A 20942-nucleotide genomic window follows, 5' to 3' on the forward strand; every position below is an offset into this window, starting at 1 on the left:
TTGTTCCAAGGTCTATTTTCCATTCTAGGAATAATAATATGACCAACATTTGATGAAGTAGATGTACTTGATGCAGGGGAAGTTAAAGTATTAATAATTGAAAGAGTTGCCCCAACAGCACTATTGACAACAGTATTGTTGGTTGGTTGGACAGAAGAAATATGAGTGAATGAAGTTGTCAAAGGATGATAAGAGGACAATAAAGTAGGATGTGAAGAAGTGGAAGAAGAAGTAGGAATAATAGGACTATCAAGTGGAGAATATGTAACGTTCTCACTAGCTAGGATTCGACACCAGAAATATGCTTGTTTTTCTTGTGAGTCAGTAATGGGAATTCAAATGGTTTAACCCCAAGTTTCTCACTTTGCGATTTGGTAAGGACTCCAGTAGATTTTATTGAATAAGCAACACTGCCCTCAGAAGGTTTAGGTTGAGTAAGATGTTCTCAAGAAATGGAAATTCCTTCCAATTTATGTATGAGAGTTTGAAGTTCAGGAGCTTCAATCGGTTGTTCTGAAAGTGTTGTATTTACAGAAGATTCACTAGGTGATTTTTTAACAAGGCTATGAGATTTAGAAGATGGTTTAGCAACTTCAAATCACAGGGGCTTCACTTTGGGAGAAATACCATACCACGTGGGTTCATATTGGGGGATATTTATTGAGGAAAAAATGACATAATATATTGGGGATATATAGTGGGTAGAGGGTTTTTATATTGGCAAGTATAAAAAATGGAGCCCAAAGTTAATGAAAAAATGAAAATATATAAATGGGTATAAAAATTGTTAATGAAAAAATGGATACCTATAATATCTAATGAAAGTAGGGATTTTTAAATTGGGAAGGTGTATTGAGTTTGTATTGATAGGGGGTTAAATAGTGTGATTTTTAGAGGCATTCTCCAATATGTAGTCAAATTATGGGTATTGTTTAATATGCCACGAACGCACTGTTGAAAAAATGCAACAAGAAAAATCCTAATTTAATTTGTCCTTGAATTAAATTAGGAATTAAATTGTAATTCTAATTCTCATAACAACTTGTAACAGTTAACTAAGTTAAGTTGACTTAGTCGGGTCTGTAAATTTGACTTGGGAGACTATCTAGAGTCATGTAGAGTGATCCCAAAATTTTAGGGGCCCAGGTTGAGTTCTTTTGAGTTTTAATTAGTTAATTCAATTTAACTGAATTAAATTCAATTAAACTAGTTCTAACTGATGGAGGAACTAGTGAGAGGTCAAGTGAGTTAAATTGGATTTAATTCACATGCATTGATCAATCATATAATTGATAATTCACTCATAAATAACTCATGCATGTCAGTTATGAGGAAGACCCAGTTGAGATTAGAGTTCAAGGACGGTGTACTATCAATTGTAAAATCATCTAAATTAAATCGATGGTGCATGCAATCACAAGAAGGCCTATGGATGGATTGCGCAATTATGGATGAGGAATTTCCCAATTAAATATGGTCTAATTCCCTAGGAAACTACGCAAGGAAGTAGGAGGTTGGCAGGCAATAGATTTGGCTAAGTATTGGCTTGAGCTGGTTTTTGAAGTAGTGAGATAGATTGTACTTATGCAGAGATTGTTCGAGCTGAACAAGCATTATATTTTCTTCTCAAATCTTGTGATTAATTCAATATACAAATAGCAAGGATTTTTAGATGTGGTTTTCCCAGAAAATTATTGTGTTATGTGTGATTGAGATTCTTCCTTTTCTGCTTTTTAATTTCACCAATCAATTTTTTTTTCGATGATGAGTAGAGTAGATTCAAGTCAATTTTTTTAGCATATTACAATATGCAGTTTGAATATACAAGAAAATTCTACATGGTATTAGAGTTGAAATCACTATAGAAGAGGAGAATACAATTTTGTTTTGCAGGAGGAATCAAATTTGTAGTATCATACTTTAGAGCCATGAGGATGTCGTTCTGCAGATTGAGACTTGAGCATGCCCTTGAGGGTAGCTAAATTACATAGCTTGGAAGGACATGATGGAGGCGGTATTGGAAGAAAACAAGTTGAAGGAATTCATAGATCATGGTATCCTGAAGCCTCCAACATTTGATGTAAAATATCTGGTAGAGTGGAGAAAGTGTGTGACAAAGGTGAGAAGGAGTTCGAGATCATATTGTCTTGAATCTCCATGGTAAGGAAACTCCATTTGCAATGTGGAAGGCCTTGACATACCTGTTTCAAAACAACAGTGACCACGGGAACCTAGCACTGAAAGACAAGCTCAAAAATATCAAGAGGAAGAAGGGCGATACAATACCAAACTACTTGAGCAAGTTCACCCAATGTCGAGATGAGCTTGGAAATATCGACGTTAGTATTGACGAAGATGATTTGGTGAGCCTAGCACTTCTGGGACTTCCCAATAGCTGTCACAACTACTAGGACTTAGTTAATGGGAGGGAGAAGCTACCTAAGTGGGAGCAATTGTCGTCCAACTTGGTACAGGTAGATATTTGGTAGAACACTAGAGATGGATCCTCATCCAAGCATGATGATGAGGAGAATTGTACCTTAGTTGGAAAGGAAAATAAAGGGAAGGGGAGGTCATCCCATTCCAAATTAGATTCCAATTAGGGCGACAAGAAAGACATGTCGAAAATTAAATGTTTTCACTATCACAAATGGGACACTATGCCACAAAGTGTTCGCACAAGAAGGTCGATAAGAAGCCCTTAAGAGGAATGGAAAGTGAAACTCTTGCTTCAAAATTCAAACTGGATTTCACCCTCATCGCTTGCATGGTGACATCTGTGATGGGTAGTGTGTAGTAACTAGATAATGGAGCCTCATTCCATATGACCGACAAAAAAGAGTTCTTAAGTGACCTGGAAGTGAAGAACCTCTATATGCACATCGATATGGGAGATTATGGGAGGTATAGCAAGACTAACATCGGTATTTTTACCTTTCAAAGGGAGTCTAGTTCTCCCCTCACATTAAAATATGTCATGTATGTTCCGGGTTTGAAGAAGAGCTTGGTATATTTTTCCACGTTGGAGGATTGTGGCTACGATGTGATATTTATTAAGGGAAAGGCTTTCCTTCGTCACATAGCCTCAAGACAAGTGAAGTAGATCAGGGTTCAAGTGAAGAACCTCTACAAATTAGTTGTAGAATATTTTGTTGCTTTTAGCACCAAAGGAGAGAAGGTGCAGAGCCGAGACATCGGTGATTTGTGGCATAGAATATTTGGTCACTTTCACCATGGAGCTTTGAAGATCATGCATGAAATTTCTACAAGACTTCGCAAGGGTACAATAGAACAGAGAGACACATGCAAAGGGTGTACATTGGGGAAGTACACCAAATCTTCCTTTCATGATAAAGATAGTTGAGCACAAGCGATCCTTGATCGAGTTCACAAGCGATAGTTGAGCACAAGCGATCATAAGGCATTCGATTGAAGTTAATAATATCTCATAACCCATAGACGAATGGGGTGGTGGAAAGAAAGAACAAAAGTATTGTGGAAGTGGCACGGGAAATGTTACATGATCAGGGCCTATTGTTGCACTTGTGTGGTGAAGCATGAGGCACAGTTTTTTATTTACAGAACATAAGCCCTCATCGAATTCTCAGTATGAGTACACCAGAAGAAGCTTTTCCAGGTAAGAAACTAGATGTAGCACACTTCAGGATCTTTGGTTCAGTAATCCGTTGTCATGTTACCAAGGATGCACGAAAAAATCTAGAGCCAACATTTGAGTTGGGCACATTTTTGGGCTACACTAATACACCTCACAACTATCGAGTGTACCTACCATCCAACAAGATGACACTGGTTCGTAGATATGTGAAGTTCGATGAACAAAAGGCCATGAGATGTTCCCTTGAGAGGGAGCTTTAGTTACATGTATATGAGGATATTTAGCTCCAAAGGAGGAACCTCGGGATGATGTGGAGCAGCCACATGCAAAGGAGAAGAGAGTGGAAACACCCACTCATGGAGACACTTCTACAGATGGAAGAAAGTGCACCAGAGAAGCTGACATATGTCGATGATTTGATTATGATAGGTGATGAGAAGCTGATAAAATCTTGCAAAGACGATCTTGCAAGAGCGTTCGAAATGAAGAACCTGGGGCTTCACAGATGTAAATTGGGTAGGGATTCCATTCGACAGGAAGAACACAATCGGGGGAATCTTCAGTATTGGGTTAGTAGCAGTTTCTTGGTACAATAGGAAGTAGAGACCAGCTACACTCATTTCAACAGAAGCATAGTACATGGTTGCTAGTCAAGCAACTTGTGAGGCTATCTAGATGAGGAAGATCCTTGTTGGATTTTTTGGTTAGCAGATGGATCCTATAGTGATTTATTGTGACAAACAGAGTTTTATGAAACTCTTTGAGAATCTAGTTTTTCATGATCAGTCCAAGCATATTGATATTTGTTATCACCATCTACGAGATTGTGTGCAAAGGAGAATCATGTTACTAGAGTACATTCCTACAAAGGAGCAAGATGTAGATATTTTGACAAAGGCATTGTCAAGATGTAAATTTGAGTTTCACAGAGGTAGGATCGAGGTAGAAGATAATCCCTTTCTTGTTGAGAGGGAAGGTTGAAAAAATGCAACAAGAAAAAATCTAATTTAATGTCCTTGAATTTAAATTAGATATTAAATTGGGAGATTGGATATAATTCACATGCACTGATCAATCAGATAATTGATAATTCACTCATAAATAACTCATGAATGTCATTTCTGAGAAGGACCCAGTTGAGATTAGAGTTCAGGGACAATGTACTATCTGCTGTAAAATCATCTAAATTAAATCGATGGTGCATGCAATCACATGAAGGCCTATGGATGGATTGCGCAGTTATGGATGAGGAATTTCTGAATTAAATATGGGCTAATTCCCTAGGAAAATGCGCAAGGAAGTAGGAGCTTGGCAGGCAACAGATTTGGCTAAGTATTGGCTTGAGCTAGTTTGTGAAGCAATGAGATAGATTGTACTTGTGCAGAGATTGTTCAAGTTGAACAAGCATTGTATTTTCTTCTCAGATCTTCTGATTAATGCAATATATAGATAGTAGGGGTTTCTAGATGTGCCTTTCCCTAGAAATTCTTCATTTTCTTTTTTGTGATTTCATCGATCAATTTTTGTTTCTGATGATGAATAGATAATTCTGATGATGAGTAGATAATTTGAAATCACTATAGAAGAGGAAAATAAGAGTTTTTTGCAGGAGAAATCGAATTTGTAGTATCATACTTCAGAGCCACGAGGACGTCGTTCTACGGATTGAGACTTGAGTATGCCCTTGAGGGTAGCTCGAATTACATAGCTTGGAAGGACAAGATGGAAGTAGTGTTGGAAGACAATGGGCTGAACGAATTCATAGATCATGATATCCTGAAGCCTACAAAATGTGATGAAAATTATATGGCAGAGTGGAGAATGTGTGTGGCAAAGGCGAAAAGGAGTTTGAGATCATATTCTCTTGAATCTCCACGGTAAGGAAGGGATATTGTCATGTCTTTCAAAAGCATCTGAAATAAAGGGTCAATTGTTGGCTTTGGGAGAGATGGTATCTAAGAAAGAAATGATCTCTATTATTCTAAATGCACTCACTGATGAACAAGATAACCTCATAATTCACAAAGAAAATGAAGAACATGGATAAGGAAAGATGTTTTGCTTGTCAAAAACTTGGGCACTATAGAATATATTGTCCTAAACATAGGAGGGGCAAGGAAAAAACCCATATTACCGAGGAAGTGAAAGAACCTATGACAAAGAAGCTTAAAAAGGAAGTAGAAAAAAGATCTCTACTATGAATGAGACAATCTTCTTCACTAGAAGGTACTTTCTACTTGTAAGTTATAAATAGGATGCAATGTAAATAAGATAGAATGCATCAAATAAGAAAATAAAATCATGATAGAAGCATTAGAAGTAAGAGCTTGCGACATGTGAAGAAAAAAGAATGTATGAATAAATTATATTATTTACAAAGAATAAGAAGCTCTTACGAAACCTCATTGAAATCTCAAATGATACTTATGGAAGGAAACATCTGCCAAGTGAGGATATGAAAGATCCTCAAGTTTCTTTGATAGAATCCTCATCAAAGGATTCACTGATTTAGAAAGGAAGCAAAAATGTTTCATTAGGAATTCCAACTCATGGGATTCAAAGGATGATGTTATGATGACATAACAGAAAAGCGGGACTAAAGGATAAAGTTCTCTCGTTCAAATGACGTTGCTACAGGAAGTCAGGATGATCAAAAGGAAATATGAGCATGGCAGCATCATCTCAAATAACTTTGTATTAATTATGGTAAATCCGTTAACATGCTTTAATAGTTTTATCAAGATTGCATTCATTTATTTGTAATTTGTACCAACCAAAAAACACAAAAACTACTTTAAAGCATTTCAAGTCTTACAAGTTATCACACAAAGGTATTTTTCTTACAAGTTATAAAATATTGTAGGTTAAATCAAATATATTTTTCTTTAATTTTAAAATATTTAAAATGAAAAGATAATTATTTTTATTGATTTAAGGAGCTAACCAAATTTATGCCTATTGCTTCCCTTGCTCTATTAGAGAGCTCTATCAACTAGTTTTGAAGAAGTCCACCCTTTAAATAGCCATTCTCACAACTCCCCCTACACCACCTAGAGAAAAAAACAATGCCCATGAACTTACAAATTTATCACAATTGGGTCAAAGATCATCCTTGATTTTCCAACCATTTAGAGATGTCCATTTATTGACAATCCATAGTTTATTAATTACCAATTCTCTCTTTAAGAGTGATGTGGAATTCTGTAAAGTGTCCATTAACTAATTTCCTTCTTCAATGTTGGGGAGAAGAATCCCATTCATGAGGTATTCACTCAGTGGTTAAATTGAACTTCAACCATCACAATATCAACAAGCATTAAAAGACATCATCCATGAATTTGCTAAAATAGGTCCAAATGTTTTGTCTAGATTAATGGAGAGGTGTTGCATGCAACATTTTCCAATTTCCTAAAATGCAACATTGCTCAATATGTACTCAATATGCATAGTTGAAGCAATAAACCAATATTTATTGCTTCAGATAAAATAAGATTAGTTACTTTCAATATAATTTACTTTTATAATTTTTACAACCACCCAAGACTATTACTCGACATAAACCCAAAACCATAACCAAAGATAAAGCTAAATTTTTGATTCCTTGCACCAAGTCAAAAATAACAGGAACACAAAAAGGTCAAAAATGCTTTATTCATTTTAAAAAATGCATAAAAATAATTATTATATACAGAACCATGTGAAAATCCATAGACTTCACATTATCTAACAATGCTCTTGAACACACTGGTCACATAGGAAATGACGTGTGACCTCGAATTTATACAGGGCAATTATAAAAATATCATGCCCCAACTAGGATGACTTCTCACTGTTCTATCTAGTAATCCGTTCTTCACAAGTAGCTTTTGTCCTGCAAACCAATATAATAATTAAATTATGCTAATTATATTGGTGCATATTGCAAGTAATAAACCATAAGCACCTTGGTTTGCAACAAATTTCAAGTGGACTTTCAAACTTGTAGTTCCAATCTGTTACATTTTCTTTAACATCGTAGTTCCAATCTGTTACAATCTATATTTTTCTTTTAACCTTGATTTCCTCTAGAAAGCAAGCATAAACCTACCTGATGGCTCCTGAGAAAAGCTGGCACTATTATACTACAATAATTAACACTGGTTTTGCCGAGATGGCATTAAATCTCCGCAAGACCAAAACGCAGGTTATTACATCCTTCGTTTTCCCACCTTCATCGCCTGCTGATCAGGTGGTGTCTTGCAAGTTCGCCCTGCATGCCCGTTTGGAGCTGGAAGGTCATAGAAACGAAGTATAAATGAATTGATCTTGAGTCAGATCATGTTATAAAAGAGCTGAAAAGTGTTCATGTAATAATGGATTCTCTCTACTATGCTGCTTGTGACTACTTACAAGCTGTTATCTTCGATTCCACGGGTGCTTTTCCCTCAAGTGAATTTCGCCTAGGGCGACCACTTCCTGAATTGTTGACCACTGTAAGTGGCTGCTGCCTGTTTGAGAAGGGTTGGCTCTGTCCACCACTAGATAATCTTCGCTCACCGCTACAGACAGGGGGTGATAATTCAACTTGAATTGTAGATCTGATTTGCCAAAAGAAAAGCAATCAAATCAGAGTTAATTATTAGCTTAATGGGCATTTCCCAAAATCTATTGGCTTGATGGGCCTTTCCAAATCGACAAAAATGTTAATGGGCATTTCCAAATCATTTTGGCTAACACTGTGCCTTTGAAACATTACCTTTTTTCACCATTGATTAGTTTTCCAAAGGACTGTAGTGACTTTTTAATTTGAGAAGTCTTTTTCGATGCGAATGGAGCCACAGTATCAGTTCCTGTATTTGTTTCACCGTCTGTACCACCACTTTTTAGCCCTGATAAATTTCTACGGTCATTTCCCAGACTGCTCCGACGGTTGCCATTTTGTTTGCCTATCGGCGTCTCATTAAGCTTGGATCTCTCCCCTGAATCTACCAACTTGTCATCTTGGGTACCCATCCCAAAATTATAAATACCATTTTGTACCTGCAATCAAAAGTCATCATCAATGGACTGATAGAACTTGACAGTATGGACTTCAAAAGAGAAACTTTCAAAAATTCTTAATATGCCCGTACCTCAACTTTGCTTATTCCAGGCGCTTCAAGGCTCCATCTACGACTTCGCACTGGCGTTTGGAGTTTGTGTTTGTCAATAAGTGGAGATTCTCTCATATTCTGTAACTGTGCTACTTCTGCTTCTTTCCTCGCCAACGCCTTCTTCAAACTGTCTACCTGCAAGTAAGGCAAAGCATAAAAGTTGAAATCCGAAACAGTATATGATATTTTTAATTTAAGGAGCTAAGCAAATTTATGCCTATTCTCAAGGCTCACAAACTTCTCCACTTTCTCTATTCAAATGTGCATACCTGCTCTCTAAGCTCACGAACTTCTCCACTTTCTTTATTCAAACGTGCAGCACCAAGTTCAACAGAGGACACCCGTTCAGCGAATTTAAGGGTGCTTATTGTCTCTCCATATGAATCCGGTTCAGGACTTATGTGCACAAACATCAGAGTCTTTGCCTTGCCCCCTGGTGTATGGATTTGCATAATTCACAATGTCAGATAATAAATTTGAAAGAACGATCAAACATAAAGGAGAAAGTAGGACTTTTTAAGGATTTGGTAAGCTTTATAACCTAATGAATCCTGAAGCAATTGAGTCAATTTGCTATTTCGATATGGCACATGCGAATTCCTCTGTGCCAATGCTGCAATAACATCTCCTAGAGATGAAAGGGACTTGTTTATGTATTGTGCCTCCTTCAAACGATCTCCAGTTACTTCAGATTTATCCACCCTCTCACTTCCAGCAAGATCTACCAAATTAAGGCAGCTATGAAGGTTACACCCAGAAACACGATCTGTACCTTGCACATGCACAGTCAACACACTGCAAAGAACACTGTTAGCAATGTACACCTTCAAACAAATTACTAAAAATGAAGATGTTTTAGGATATGTTAGATGTTATAGAAATGGTCCTAAGTTCTCAAACCTGTGAGAACGACTGCTGCGGTCATTTAGTGCAGTATAGCTAACAGTGCGATTCTTTTGGCCAAAATTCATCAAATCCAAAACATCAGAAGTTGCTTTAACAGGCATAAGTATAGCATCCGGTACATTAAATCCCTTATGACCATTATTTCGAATATCTAATGTGCAGGTAATTAAGGAATTACTCTACATAACATGACTTTTCTATACTGAAATCTCATGAACAACATCAAAATTTAAATAAAAACACGACAAAAGGATATTTCTTGCTTGAGGTCAATGCTCCGAGAAGATCCCTCACTTGTTCGTTGTATATCTCTATCATTTGGACGGAGACTTCATACACCATTAAATCTTTCCTCTTTTGAGACAACTCGAAGAGGTCACTGAGTGCTCTATAGTTGACTCCCATCTCCTTTTCAGAAGCACCTGTTGGACCGCTCTGAATTTTAAGAAGTCCAAAATGTCAGGCCAGGTTGCCTTGAAAAGATCTAAAAACTAATCTATTAATTAAGAACCAGAAGCTGTTTTCTCATCTAAGCCATTTTAGATATATATTTTTGGGAAACCACCAAATTTTTAGAACAAAATCCTTAGAAGAAAGATACTGACCATGGTGTGGGTTTTCCCAGATCCTGTTTGACCATATGCAAAAATGCAGACATTGTAACCATCCATTACAGATCGGATCAATGGCTGTGTATCCATGTAAATTTCCTCTGCCATTTCATGGACAAAAAAAGTTAGTAATTGTATGCAAATTATGTCAGAAGACGAGGTCAAAAGACTCTTTAATCAGTACCTTGTGTAGCAGATGGCCCAAAAACCTTATTAAAATTGAATATCCTCTGTACATCTTTGCCCATTTTGGATGTATTGACAAGGAGGGATCCATCCTCTCCAATAAATTCCACTGCACTGTGGGCTTCAGATTGACCTCCAAAATGGGGTCGGATTCTGCAGTATACCCTTATGCTTCCTGAGCCCCAAGAAAACAGTAAATATAATTAGTGATTAATGTAATTGTGATAATATAACTATGGCATCCATTCTGGAAAGAATTGCAGGACAAACACCTTTGAGGTCTTGAAGGCTATTATAAAGGATCTTGTTTTCTTCCAGAACTCTGTGATATCCACTAGCAGCATTAGAAATTCCTGCGACCTGGTTATCTGTAAAAATAATGTTTTAGAGAGAAAGAAGTCAGTGTCATTAAAGGAAACAATAATCCCCTATCTTATGTCTTGAAGTGTCGAGCTTTAACTTACCAAGCAATTCAAAATGCTTTCGCCACTCTGCCTGAAACCCTTGTACATCTTCCCGTGCTCTAAGTAATAAGTCTCTTATGTCCTGAAAATCATATCCATTGTTTAATAAAATGAGCATTGTGAAGTTTCTAAAAGATGGTAATCAATATTCAGAAAAACTGGTGCTCCCTGATTGCATACTCTGTGACTGCACATGTAAGATGTAACTCTTTAACATGTTTCTTACTAGCCTACTCTAGAACTGCAGGGACAATCTTACTAGATTGGCAAAAAAATGTTCTACATATCAATTATGCAATTCTTCCCCAAACAATAGTACTTTATATTGAATCAAATGGGAACTGAAGTTATTTAATGCTGCAGTACATTTTGTTTATATTTCTGAATTGCCTGCACCGCATCAAAATCTCATTATGTTTAGTGAAAAGTTAAAACACTACTCACCTTGACTTCTTTTCTTTGTGCTTCCAAACGCATCTGATGTTCCTGACTTATATGCAAAGGTTTTGGATCCTGACTTTGAAAAGGTGAACAGTCACCATTTTTCTGGTCTGGAGAATCCAAAAGGAGCTGATTGTCTTGATCCTGGCTTTTCTGAATATTCAATGAAAATTAGAGTTAACATAAGATGAAAAATTCCTGTGAGGGATCTAGATAACAGATATTTCTCATGAAGCCTATGGATATTGTGCAATGAGATAATTTGTATTTCATTTTGCATTAAGGACAATTGATGCTCACCAGGGAAAATTTGTCTTGTTTATTTTCTGCAAAAATTGCAATGATAAGATTCATGAATGCTTGCATCGAGCCCTGCTGCACAGCAACAAAGAGTTAGAAGTCTTGAGGACAAGTGTTCAATATGCTTAGAGAAATTTTTAATATCTAATATGTATGACTAAAAAAGACTAGGGTTTTGAATGATATGTTGCATTTAGATTTTTTTCTCCTTAATTGAGTAGGATTAATGCAAAAGAATTATGATATTTGCATACCGTTGCAGCAGTTTGTATGGCTTCAACAAGGTTCTGATCAACATTTTCCTTGTCATTTGTCATTTCTACAGCAAACCGCTTTAACCAAGCTCCCATTATGTCTGTCATCCACAGCATGTGGTTGAAGATGAGTGAAGTAAATAAATTTAATTTTCAAGCCTTCAGAAATGCATGAATAATTTCTTGAACTTTCAGAGCATGAAATCAACTCAAAAACCACACATATTAATCGAACCTTTAGATTGAAAGATGTCATCGAGTCGTTTTTCTCCGTCATCCATGTTTATAATTGATAGGTCTGGCAGAGTTTCAGTGTCCCTTACAGGCACACAAGGAGTTGAGCGTTGAAGGAAATTTCCTGTGCTTCGTGGAATCATGGGGGACCTCAAAGGGCCTGCATATTTCCAAGAGCCATTTCCTCCACACTGTTTCCATTCATAATAAGATTTCAGCGCCAATATACAGTCAACAATCTTTGTCGTAGAACCCGGCTGCAAGCTTTCCTGAAGAAACAATAAGATTCACAAGGCAGAACAAAAAACTTGTTAAAATCAGAGATGCAAATGCAAGCATCCATACGAATATCAACATGATTGGCATGCTCACCTGCTCTAAATGAGAAGCTTCAAAAGTAGGCAACTTCATCTCTTCAGCAGCTACAAGAAAATTCCTAACATTCTCAAAATATTGATAAGCAGATAAAGGCCGTCCTTCAGGAGGAAGTGATGAAACATGATTTGCAACGACCTGCTAAACAGCCCAAGTCAATTAACAGGGTAGAAAAAGAAAGGCTGGATTTCAAGACAATAACAGCTTTCATAAAATATGCGAAACATTCCAATGGGCAGAAATGGTATCCCACCTTAGACACTGCGCCTGGCTGAACCTTGTTGATAAGATTACATAATATGATCCCATTTCTCAAGCAAAGACGAAACTCCTCCTCAGATGGCTCGCATGGTATATCTAGAGAACCAACCATGCTCTTTATCCATGCTGTAGCTTGAAACCTTCTATTAGCTGTAAAATATCATACATAACAAGAAGTGTATTTAAGGTCAAAACCCTTACATAACAAGAAGTGTATTTAAGGTCAAACCCCTCAAGGTTTCAGTCAAAATAGAACCCATGTTAAACAAGATATATAATCTATATGAAAAACTATGATCAAACCTCCCAAGCCAGACTGAAAATGCAGGTATATGCAACACAAATTCAAAATCAGGCGTTACTAAAAGTTGCTTTGGTCTAGTGACAAGATCCATTCATTTTGATATAGAGATACTGGATTATTCTAGAGAAGAGTTATTCAACTTAGCAGATTAAGATCAGTAACTGTAAGAAATAACAACGAGGGATTGGATGTGCTGGTCCACACACACATATGAAACCAATAACGAATGAATGTACTTGCAGGGCATTTGAGAGATCTATAGGAGTGTATTTGTGAAATATGTGAAATCAAGTTGCTAGTCAGTGCAAGCATGAAAAAGTTCAGGGTTAACTCTGAACTTTGTAATTAACATCATAGCATCAAAAACAGGGGAAATGAGCCCTAAAATAAAGTCCAGGTCATCATAAAAAGAGAAATTGAAAAACTAATATAATACTATCAGTTCACCTGCTTCCTCTGCTTTCAGTGAAGCCAAACGACCATCACAGAGGCTCTTAGCTTGCGATCCACTACTTTCTGCGCTAGAAACCTGTAAATCCGTGGCACTCCTGAACATATTGTCGGAAAATGCCTCGTGCCTTCTCTGACTAAACGAACTTCTGGGAGGAGGATAGGGAGAAGTGCTGGAAACCAATGGGGGAGGGACCCTGCTGGGAGTAGAATCTGGTTCCAGAGACATTTTTTCCTCTTATTCGACAAATCTCAATAGAAAACTGAAAAACCGCAACTGGAGAGGCTTGGCCCTGAATGCGAACTCAATCAGTGCGGTTCAGCAAGTGGGTATGCACCATTTACTACAGATACAGCAACTGATCAATCAATCGAATTCAACAAGGCCTTGAACTCTCTTTCTCGAGAATAAATTTCAAAATACTCGATGCTTTAGGTAACTTGTTTTCATTCGCGAAGAGGACTGTTTTCGAAATGGGTGCGAGCGGAGATCAGAATCCGTATGCCTATTTTCAGAGCAAAGACCTTTAATCCGCTCGGTTTGAACCTAAGAAGCTGAAATAGCAAAGCTTATATGAGAATTTTAATGGGGATTTCTTTAGTATTAGTAGAGAAGACTGAACAAGTCCAATCCCAACGGTCAAGTCGAATGTTGAGCCCTCAAACACATCCGAAGCCGACGAGAAGCCCAACTACCTTAGTCGCATAAACACATCATAACTTCCCGTGGACCTGCCAAGGTCGTTCGGTTTAGCTTCGGATACCAAGCTGCCTTGGCTCGAGTGTTTAAAACCAATTGGAATAGGTTTAAATTTGAATTCGAATTAGGTGTGGTGTCTGGTCTTGCCATCGTCACTCGTTTTGGAGATATAGTGACGTGGACCCTAGAATCCACGTGAGATTCTTGGACCCCTTGAGTCGGGTCAGTTTTGTGAACGTTGTAACGTTGACAAATCCAATCATGGATTTGTGATTTTTTTTCATATATAAATTAATTTAGACATCAATGTCAACACTTAGGGCCACCAGAAATATAATATAATTTTATTGGTTCTCACCAATTACCAACCAGGTAGGTTAAGGAAAATTCAAAAGTACATTTTATAATGATAAAGTATAAAAGTGGGGAGACATTATCTAGTAAGTCTTAAAAACATGTTGCAAGCTTTATAATGTGCTAAATGTTAAAAAGATTACATTCTCAAATGATTAACAGATTTTATTTTTTTATATAAAATTATATTGGAATAAGAAATAATAAAAAATTTATTTCAAATATTAATTTCAAAATAATAAAGTTAAAAAGTATTACAGTTTAGAGTTGTGATTTTAAATTCTAGATTTGCTTTATTATATTAATACATTAATTTGTTTTAAATTCTAGATTTGCTTTATTATATTAATACATTAATTTGTTATATTAATTTTAAGGTATTTTATTTTAAAGTAAAAGTTTGATGTATTATTGGATGGGCTCTCAACTATATATATTTTTTCTACATTTTTTAGCTAATATTATTGTATTTTTCACTAAAATTTCTTAAAATATTGATATGTAAACTTTAAAAATGTAAATTTGACATCATCTCCATCTTCATGTTTTGCATATCGACTTCTTTGAGTTGATTCCTAGTTGTGTTAATATTACACCATAAGATATTAAGCTTTAAATAGTTTAGTACTTTGTATAATATTACAATTTTACTGTATTATTGACTTTTGAGTTGATTCCTAGTTGTGTTAATATTACACCATACGATATTAAATTTTAAATAGTTTAATACTTGTATAATAATTATAATTTTCTTGTATGTAATATAAATATATTATGTATCGCATAAGCTTATTTATCATAAATATTATTGGGTGATTGAATCTACATTTATTACCTTGATTTCCAAAGTCTCTTATGCATCTATGTTTAAGAATTTTTTGCCCATTTTCTTATCTAACATTGTGTCCAAAATTATCTCTAAGATCATTTTCAATCGATTGAAAAGCACATTGTCTAAGCATATTGGTTTCGAACAATTTGGTTTTCTTCAACATAGACAAATTCAAGACACGCTGGCCATTGCACATGAGTGTATTCATTCAATCAAGGTAAGAAAGAAAAGATTTGTTTTACTGAAACTTGATTTACATAAGGCTTTTGATTGTGCGGATTGGTCCTTTCTGCGCATGGTTTTACATAGGATTGGACTCTCTGTACTTGTCGTCGACTGGATAATGGCATGTATTTCATCTATTAATTTTGTGGTGCTTATCAATGGGGTGTCGTCAGATTTCTTTAAGAATTCTCGGGGACTAAGGCAGGGATGTGCCTTATCCCCACTTCTTTTCTTGATAGTCATTGAAGGTATGAGTAGATGTATTTCGAAGGCTCATATCATCGAGAGTTTCATTGGTGTGAGTATTACTAAGAGCATTTATATCATTCATTTAATATTCGTGGAAGATATTCTACTATTTGGGAAACTTTCAGTCGTGGAATGGAAGTATATGCACCATATTATTTGCCTTTTTGGGGATGTGATTGGGTTATATATGAATGATTCTATATCATTGTTGATTTATTCATTCCCCAATGAGGCACAAATCCTGGAGATTGTTGGTCTTTATAATGTGGATCACATGTCATTAGACTCAGGCTTTAAATATCTTGGCTTCTTCCTAAAGCCAAACAATTATGGCAATAAGGAGTGGCATTGTCTTGTTGATAAATTTGAACACAGGTTGGCTACTTGGTCACATAGATGACTTACATTGGGATGTATATTAATCATGGTTTAGGTGGTTCTTCAAAGCATAGCAGTATATTGGTTGCATCTCTATTTATTACCTAAACATATCATCAAGAGGATCAATTCGACCATTTCAAAGTTTCTATGGGCAGGGTCCATGGATGTTCATAAATATCATATGGCTCGTCTAGAGATCATATCTCAAAGAAAGGAAGATGGGGGATGGAGTATTAAGGACTTAGAAAATTTTGGGTGGGCGCTTCTGGTGAAAATTTGTTGGAGGACATTATTTCTAGATGGTATATTGTAGCAAGTTATAAGGGAGAATTACATGGGGAATCTATCAATGGTGTCATGGATCAAGGAGGGGGGTCATTTTCCTCGTGTTCTCTCCTACATATGGAAGGGATTTATGAAAGTCAGACAATGGCTATTAGGAAACATTGAGTGGCAAATCAAAAATGGTATGATGGTTGAGATTGGGCTTGATCCCATTAGCGGATTTATTGGAGACCATACACTACCTGTTCAACATATTAGACAAATCTATAATCAAGGTATATACTATCTTAATTATATGCATGTTAACTATGGACTCTTCCCTACATGGGCTAGCTCCCTAGATCTTGGTCTTTATAGTGAATTGGCTACTTACTGGGATAGGTATATGCAGAACCTCACTTTGGTTGGTATTGTTTTAACTGATAAGGAAGATTCTTTCTCTTGGGTTGGTGCTTTAATCTTGGGTCAGCCCATTGTTGAGGAAGCATATTGGTATATATCCCCTCCATCTTTACTTTTTTCATCTTGTCAATGGTTCAAGAAGATTTGGGGTTGGAATATCCCTCTTAAGCTCAAATGCTTTAGTTGATTATCTTGGCAAAATAAGGTGTTAACGTGGAACAATTTATGTCGGAGAGGTTTTAGAGGTTCATGTAGATGCATTCTTTGTGGGGTTAATTTAGAGGATGTGGTCCACCTTTTTCTAAAGTGTTCATTTGTGATACAAATAGGGTTCGGTGTGTTAAACATTTTAAACATTAATGTTGTATGGAACAATAATTCCATAGAAGAGTATTTGAAAGAATGGATGATTGGGAAAAAAATATATCACTCTCTTCCCTTATATTATCTAGGGAATTTGGAAATGTACCAACTTGTATATTTTTGTCAGTTTTAGGGAGTGTTGCTTATTTTAACGAATCTGGGCTTGCATTGAGATCAAATTCCTTTGGGTGTTCTATGATTGATCCAAGGGATCAAAAATATGCTCAAAAAATTAAAGTGCTCAAAATCTTCCGAAACAAGTGCCAAATCGTAAATATCCTCATTTTGATTCGAACGACGCTTGAATCGCCTCAATCCAACACTGTATGAGGAAGTTATCACGTTTTGAAGTTTTCAAACAGTAAAAAAAGTCAACTTGCAGGATTGACTCGGTAGTGTATGGATGCCATGTGGTAGTCTGTACGATGATGGCATGCTGACATCATCAACTAACTAGGACTTACGGTTGATAGGTTGGACCAATGACAGAAGGGCACATGGCCCATGGTGATTAATTGAAAGGTTGTTGTGGTGAACCAATATTAGGTTGTCACATGCACCAACCAGAGCGCGCCACATGGCACTATGAGAGGCTGCCAAGTCTCAAGGTTTTTTGCGCCAAAATTTTATTATGGACCGAAATGGACCTCTGCAAGATTCGAACTGTCGACCACATAACAAATAACAAACTACCCTACCAATGTGCCATGATGTTTCTTATTAAACATTGGTGGTGAGTTTTTATTTAAGGTGATTGAGTTTGGCGGTTGGGGGGAAGGTTGGGTGGCAAGCATGTCTGACTGGCCCAGCCCTAAGTGGTATGGCATTTAACATAACTGAAGGCGACAGACAAGAGGGGCAGGGCATGTGGCACTCTGCCCATGCCCCAACCCAAGGTTATGTAGTAACAGCGAAACGTCGATAGAGTTACGAAGGGGTGGGGTGTGTGGCACCCTGCCCATGCCCCAACCCATAGTTATATGAACCAATGAGTGACCTAGAGCAGGGCCGAGAGATGCGTGGCCGATGTCCCGTGCCCCACGGTCATGTATGTTTCCATGAGACTAACCAAAGGGCGAAGGAAAAGGGGCATGACCCAATTTGCTTTTAAAATTTTTATTAATATTTCAACAGTTTGCACCTAACACAACGGGATTCGTCGGTCAAACCCACGACCTTCGAGAAGCTAGTTTATCACCTTACCAGTCCACCAAAGGAGATTTTATTGCCCAGTTTGCAGAGCAGTCAATTTTGTAGAGTAATTAGCAGGTAGAATGGAAAAAGAGGCCTAACTTAGCCATTTTTCAGCCTTTTTGAGCCCAAGAAGAGCCTACATAGGGGTTTTTGGGTCTTTTAAATGCAATGGAAGTATTATTTTTGTAATTTGAGGATTGTATGTTGATGTTATAATATAAATTCCCACCATTGGAAGCCGGACCCGAAGACATAGCCTAGGAGGGGTGAACTTCGTCATCAAATTGTTGTGTTGTGATGCTACATATTTTAACTGTTAAAATATGCAAAATTTAACTTGGTTTGTGTGATTTTGTACTCAAAATCCATCGCCTATATGACATAAACTAGCTTGCAAAACTTTACATGAAACCTTCAATTTTAATTTTAGATTAGTTTGGTATCAGAGCATGGTTTTTGTGAAGGTTTGACAAATTTTGCAAGTGTTTTTCTTGAATGATTACAAGGTCTAAATTGAAAAGAGGAGGAGAGCTTGAAGAACCAAACCCTCAAATTGGTTCAAGGAGGCCACAAACTCCACAAGTCATGGCACGTGAAGAAGGACAAGGACCAAAGTTGATGTCTGAGGCTGAGAGAGCTTTTAGAGAGACTTTCTATAATATGAATGAGATGGTGAAAGTGTTGTACAATGAGAGGATAGTGAGGTTGCAAGGAGAAAGTTCTAATCAACCAAAAGGTAATAGTGGTTATGGGAGAAAGCCTCCACCTCCACCTCCTCTTTTACCTCCATCTACACCTCCATCCTCACCTCCTTATTCACCTCCTTCCTCTCATAGACCTACTCCTCCTCCATCTCCAAAAGGGCATGTTAAGTCTTTGTTGGCTTGTGGGGGCTTGACCCAGGTTTAGAGTTATTTAGCCAAACAAATCCCTACACTACTGGTCCTTTCAGCATCAGCCCACGCAGCGTGAACTGAAGTCTCATCTGAAGCAATATGGGGGGATGTTGGAACCAAGTTTTCGCACCCTTGAGATGTTTGAGATGTCGATTTAGTCCAACTAGATCTGTCTTTTCCAAGTCGTTTCGTGCACTATTCCAACCTTCAATACCTTCGCGATCTGTTATAATCGTCTCTCGTGTAGCCCTACCCAGGGGCTGAGATGCTTTCGCACTTCTAGGGCAGCGAACTACACTATTTCCCCAAACTTCACTGCGTATCTTACTTATCTTCTTAACAGATATTAGTTAACTTCACGTAAACAGGTATTCTATCTTGCATTCACTTAATCATTACAATTATACACATTCGCGCATCATATAAGTATTAGAAGTGAATTTCATACATAAGATAACAGATGCATAAAACAAGAAATAAATACACATAAATGATAGGAAACTTCTCTTTATTAATACTTCCAACTGTTATAGACTTGACTCGCCCTGCGCACTTAGTTGCAGGGTTCCGTGCACTCAGCTACGGACTACTAGGCCTCTGCGCACTCAACTGCAGAGCTTTCTCCTACTCTATGACCCAAAAGTAGACTTTGATCCATAGATCTATCTCGCATACATCATATGTTCATCTTTTCTTATCAATTTATCTTTTAACTACTTAGAGCCTCACTCTATTTATACAATTTGATGGTCCATGGACCATGGGTATATCTCTACAGCTGACATTATAATAACAAAACTAAGGGCAGACAACCCTATGACTCTTTTACAAACTACACGCTTCACGCCCACAAAATGCATAGTCTTTACATCGGAATTACAATCTTTGACCAAAATATGGGCTTTAAGCCCCAAAACTTTCCTTGGGGGATCCCGCACCCAACAAGCCCCCAACAAAAACATCGTGACTCACCCTCGAGTCACTCTGTTGGTGCAAAGATCTTTGTGCGAAGACCTCCCAACTCTGACTGGATCACTGCAAGTTTGGCAACGCACTGAGCGGCTGCTTGTTGTACTTCCTCGACACGTTGTTCAGTGACCGTTGTGGCTGAACTGCTGCCTTGGATCCTTTCCTGCATTTCTTGCAGCTGCATGAGCTTTGCTTCAATGGAGGCTGTAATGGTGTACACTTCATTAATCCATGGCTGTAAGCACGCCTTCAAAACTGCTTCCTTATGACGAGCAGCGTCCACCTGCTCCTTGAGCACTTTAGCCTACTGCATCCTGGTGAGCCTCTGTGTAAGGGAAACCGTCTCCGTGGTCCCGTTTACTTCGTCATATCTCTGCTGCAGCTCACGTGCTTATGTCTCTAGGCATTGTATGTTCAAGTCCTCCTGCAGGGTGGTGAGGACCTCGAATGACTGTTCGAACAACTTTGTGCAGTCTGTCACTACAGTGTTCACCGTCGCCATTGCTGTGGTAATAACGGTGGCACGTTGTCCCTTAACCTCCAACATAGTTGAAGGTT

General features: G+C 37.4%; 1 protein-coding gene and 1 long non-coding RNA gene across 2 annotated transcripts; both read right to left on the minus strand.

Moving 5' to 3' along the window:
• Positions 1–7263: 7263 nt before the first annotated feature.
• On the minus strand, positions 7264–7877 carry LOC149236086 (uncharacterized). The gene is made up of 2 exons (XR_016268375.1): positions 7704–7877; positions 7264–7487 (listed from the first exon to the last, which is right to left on the minus strand). It is a non-coding gene; the product is annotated as an uncharacterized LOC149236086 (long non-coding RNA).
• Positions 7878–7997: 120 nt separating this feature from the next.
• Positions 7998–14179, minus strand: LOC149236087 (kinesin-like protein KIN-14L). The gene is made up of 18 exons (XM_089368764.1): positions 13532–14179; positions 12773–12930; positions 12517–12657; positions 12146–12401; positions 11911–12011; positions 11657–11731; positions 11360–11509; positions 10916–10997; positions 10724–10819; positions 10450–10626; positions 10260–10366; positions 10022–10089; positions 9649–9831; positions 9290–9543; positions 9018–9181; positions 8728–8883; positions 8352–8635; positions 7998–8193 (listed from the first exon to the last, which is right to left on the minus strand). Exons 1-18 carry the CDS (start codon positions 13761–13763, stop codon positions 7998–8000), a joined length of 2880 nt encoding a protein of 959 aa, XP_089224890.1. The 5' UTR covers positions 13764–14179.
• Positions 14180–20942: the final 6763 nt, after the last annotated feature.

The sequence above is a fragment of the Pinus tabuliformis genome, chromosome 8 (genome assembly GCF_031772625.1).
Source record: "Pinus tabuliformis cultivar Carrire ecotype Pingquan chromosome 8, CPIR1, whole genome shotgun sequence".
In the NCBI taxonomy this organism is placed as follows: domain Eukaryota; kingdom Viridiplantae; phylum Streptophyta; class Pinopsida; order Pinales; family Pinaceae; genus Pinus; species Pinus tabuliformis.

Excerpts from the sequence above, each read along its gene's own strand:
- LOC149236087 (XM_089368764.1), bottom strand. The coding sequence starts at position 13,763 with ATGTCTCTGGAACCAGATTCTACTCCCAGCAGGGTCCCTCCCCCATTG. Across the intron at positions 10,090-10,259 it reads CTGGGAAAACCCACACCATG|AGCGGTCCAACAGGTGCTTC; the intron begins GTCAGTATCTTT and ends CTTAAAATTCAG. Across the intron at positions 9,182-9,289 it reads ATTGCTTCAGGATTCATTAG|GGGGCAAGGCAAAGACTCTG; the intron begins GTTATAAAGCTT and ends TCCATACACCAG.